Source organism: Gossypium hirsutum, chromosome D08, assembly GCF_007990345.1.
Source record: "Gossypium hirsutum isolate 1008001.06 chromosome D08, Gossypium_hirsutum_v2.1, whole genome shotgun sequence".
In the NCBI taxonomy this organism is placed as follows: domain Eukaryota; kingdom Viridiplantae; phylum Streptophyta; class Magnoliopsida; order Malvales; family Malvaceae; genus Gossypium; species Gossypium hirsutum.
Window position 1 is genome coordinate 69,061,311 of NC_053444.1, and position 3,774 is coordinate 69,065,084.

The following is a 3,774-nucleotide window of genomic DNA, read 5'->3' on the forward strand; positions in this document are numbered from 1 at the left end:
TACCCCCTCTCCAATGTTCCTTATTTTCTTCTCATCCCGCTTTATTATCTAAGCGTCTCCTACTTTTACTCGATGACATTAGGGCACGTTTGGTTCACTGTATTGGATTAGAGGTCTATTGGATTGGAGGTGTATTGGATTAGAGGTGTAATGGAATAGAGGTGTAATAGCAAATCAACTGTTTGGTTGAATGTAATGGAATAGAGGCGTAATAGTAATCTTATGTTTGGTTGAATGGAATAGAGGTGTAATAGCATAATGGAAAAAACTAAAATGACTAGAATACCCTTAGCATAAATTTGTTTGGGTAAATGATTATTGTTATTGTTATTTAAAATTTAATAAGATTATTAATATCAATAATAAATAATTTAATCATATTTAAACATAATTATTATTAAATATATTATAATTAAAATATATAATTTAATAAAATTTTTAATAATTAATATTCTTATATGAATTTACTCAAATCATAATATAGATAATTTAACATAATTATTATTAAATATATTATAATTAAAATATATAATTTAATAAAATTCTTAATAATCAATATTCTTATATGAATTTACTAAAATCATAATATATAATACTATAAAATATAATTTGAAATAATTAATATTAAATATATTTTAATTAAAATATATGATTTAATAAAATTTAAAATAATTATAACTAACAAATTTTTCTCATTAGAAATGCATTGTACAAAATGCCGGTCAGCTCATTTCAACCTTCCAGCTACCAACTAATATGTTTTCCAATTTCTAGCCCACCCAAACTTTACAAAATGCTAGATAGCATATTAGTCACAATCCTATTCACATCACTAACTATATCCGAAAATGAATGACCCTGGGAAAAATTACAAGTATTACATGGATTTCATTGAATCAATGTTGATGCAGAAGCATCCTTGCCCTCTGTTGGAGTCAATGACCTAATACAAGTGCCCTCCTCCCATGTCTTAAGCGTGTAAGGCTGATTAGTTCCCGAATAAAAACCACCATTTCGTCAAGACTACTTTGCATTGGCAACTTGTTTTCAGATCCCTTGCTTCGGTGTTTCCCGTATACAGCCTCAAATTCTCTAGACTTACTGGCAGCTGTTCGTAGTACTGAGTCAGGGTGCCCTGAAATGATTACCAGTCAGGTGACATTCATCATAGCAGATGCTAAAATTTGCAATTCAGTCGATTCTCTATAAACAAAGATCTAGATATATTCAGCAGAATTAACGCTCATAATAATAGTATGATGAATTAACGCTCATAAAATACATACCAAAAACAAAATTATGATAGTAAGGTTCCATCACCACCTATCCATATTAGCCTTACACGATGTTAATAATACCACAGGTATATTATGAATAAAAGTATATGGTTGGATTATATGGTTGGATTTCTAAGGTGGCAATTTTATCCGAGAACAATTAAATAAGAAGCTATGAACATATACAGCAGGTTCATAGTAATATCTGCAGAATTCATTGGAATACAAATCACAAACCAATCATACAAACAAAAGTGGCAAACTTAATTTCACTTGTTCATTAAAGTGAGATTTTATCAGCTAGAATCAAATGAAATTCTTCGAACAAATTGGTATGATCTAGCATATTAATATCCGAGAAAAGTAAAAACACAACTCAGTAAGCATTTCACAAAATCTCCAATGGAAATCATAGTATTACCTGCATATCCATTTTTTGCACAATCTGACCAGCTATCATCCTTTGGCTGAGAAAGTTTTCCCTGCAGAAGGCAGACTAGTAAGTGATGAACAAAATAAAATGGAAATGTAAGCATTTAACAATGATAGAATAGGAAGAGAGCAAACATAAATGGGGGAATAAAAAATTCACAGTCAAATGCTTACCTCTGCATTTGGAAACACAGTTTCCCCACCACTCTCAACATCAGACAAATACATCAGTACAGTGGCTATACGGTGACCGCCCAGCTCTTGATTAGCCTTATCATGAAAATAATCGAAATGTGGCTCATACTTTTGACCATTCTCGTAATGTATTATTTGCATGGACTCCCCATTCTCTGGTTGGTGTGCCATATTAAAATAAGATGAGAAAACACCATTCAACGTAGATTAAGAAATTATAGGGTAACAACAAGCAAGAAATGATATATACCTGCTGGAAGGAAGGCCCATGCAGCAATCCTAGCTTCGATATCAGCAACTACTTCATCCTTCACATGAGAAATAAAGGACACCACATAAGCATTTGAACTTCAAGAATCAGCATATACAATGCTTTCCAAACACGGTCCACAAAAATAAACAATCTAAGTCATCAAAATTAGTATTGAGTAAACGATCTCTAAACTTAATGAAACAAGTAACTAATACTAAGCAGTACACATTTGGACCTGAACTCCAGTGAAGAAAAAGGTGCAAACTGAAGAATGATTAAAGCAGTAACACATTCCCCAGTGAGCAACAAGACAGCAGAGGAAGAAATAAGAAGTAAATCAGTTATCAGGAGTCCTACTCGAGATATCTGATATAGCATTAAGGGAAAGTAATTATCCCAAAAGCTTAAGCCAATGCCAAAGAGCACAACTATCATCTTTAACTTTCAATGCATTCAGTGAGGAAACGGATTCTTTAGGTAAAGAGCTTGCCCTAGATTAAGTGTGAATGAATCATTAGGGGAAAGGAGTAAAAGACACCTAAAACATCATCTGTCATAAACTACCATCCAAAATTTGGTTATTTATGAAGAATAAGTGAACTGCCTTCGCCGCTGTAATATTTCTATCTTCCATTAACAGAATTCCAGCTAATTTCACAGATTTAAACTAAAAAAAGGGGCAATTTAATTATATACCCGAGCTTTCTGAAGAAACATGCCAGAGCTGGTTCGAACTTCACTCTCAATGCTATCACCCGATTCATTATCCGCCACCATTGACTTCTCTAATTTATCTTTAGCCTGAAATCCACACATTTTAAGAAAAAAAGGGGAGGGGGTTAACATCACAAATCGAAATTAATCAACAAATTAGTTTAAAAAAATGTTGCTTACCAGAGTAATAAGGTGATCGCATTCCTCACTTGATAAAAATCCTTTGTAAAGGAAAGCCCCGAAAATAAAAATAAAAACATAAAGTTCACAATTTTGAGTAAATTAAACAGAAAAAAGTTACAAAATGCGAAAAAGAAGAAGAGAGAAATTAAAGTGACCTAGGGTGCCATGAGAGTTGAGTAACACGAGTGGGATCAAATGGAACCGAAGAAGTTCCTCTCTTCATTTCAAGCACCGATCCATTGATCTCAGCTGAAACCAAACAGAGATGAAGCAAAATAAGAAGCAAAAATCCTATAAAATACCAATGATCCATTAAAAGGGCAAAAAAAATCCTTTGTTTGGATCCAATCGGTAATAGAATAAAAGAGATGATAGGTCTTCGAAGACTTTGCCTTGGAGTTTGGTGGGTTGGGTACTGCTGTTGATGTTGGGAGGGAGAGGGTGGGGTGGAGCAGCAGATTTTGGCTGGGGAGGGTAAAACAGAAACGATTAGCTAATCCTTACTTTTAGAACGGAATGGCTAATCGTTATTGAAGCAGAGAAAATGAGGAATACATCTGTGTTGTAATAGGCCTGTAATAGGCAATACATCAAACCAAACATGGGATTAAGTGGGGATTAGTAGGGCCCACAGAATAGGGGTGTAATGGCTAATCCATTACACCAAACCAAACATGCTGTTAATATCCCCGTCGTCGTTCTGGGAAAACGTCAATTATA

At 33.6% G+C, this 3,774-nt stretch overlaps 1 protein-coding gene across 1 annotated transcript; it reads right to left on the bottom strand.

Annotated features, from left to right (window-relative positions):
* Positions 1-935: 935 nt before the first annotated feature.
* Positions 936-2,973, bottom strand: LOC121220392 (probable prolyl 4-hydroxylase 7). Its single transcript, XM_041100096.1, has 5 exons — positions 2,854-2,973; positions 2,155-2,212; positions 1,884-2,059; positions 1,699-1,759; positions 936-1,135 (listed from the first exon to the last, which is right to left on the bottom strand). The coding sequence occupies exons 1-5, from the start codon at positions 2,971-2,973 to the stop codon at positions 936-938; spliced, it is 615 nt and encodes a 204-aa protein (XP_040956030.1).
* Positions 2,974-3,774: the final 801 nt, after the last annotated feature.

Excerpts from the sequence above, each read along its gene's own strand:
- LOC121220392 (XM_041100096.1), bottom strand. The coding sequence starts at position 2,973 with ATGTGTGGATTTCAGGCTAAAGATAAATTAGAGAAGTCAATGGTGGCG. Across the intron at positions 2,060-2,154 it reads ATGGGCCTTCCTTCCAGCAG|AGAATGGGGAGTCCATGCAA; the intron begins GTATATATCATT and ends CACACCAACCAG. Across the intron at positions 1,136-1,698 it reads TGCAAAAAATGGATATGCAG|GGCACCCTGACTCAGTACTA; the intron begins GTAATACTATGA and ends TAATCATTTCAG.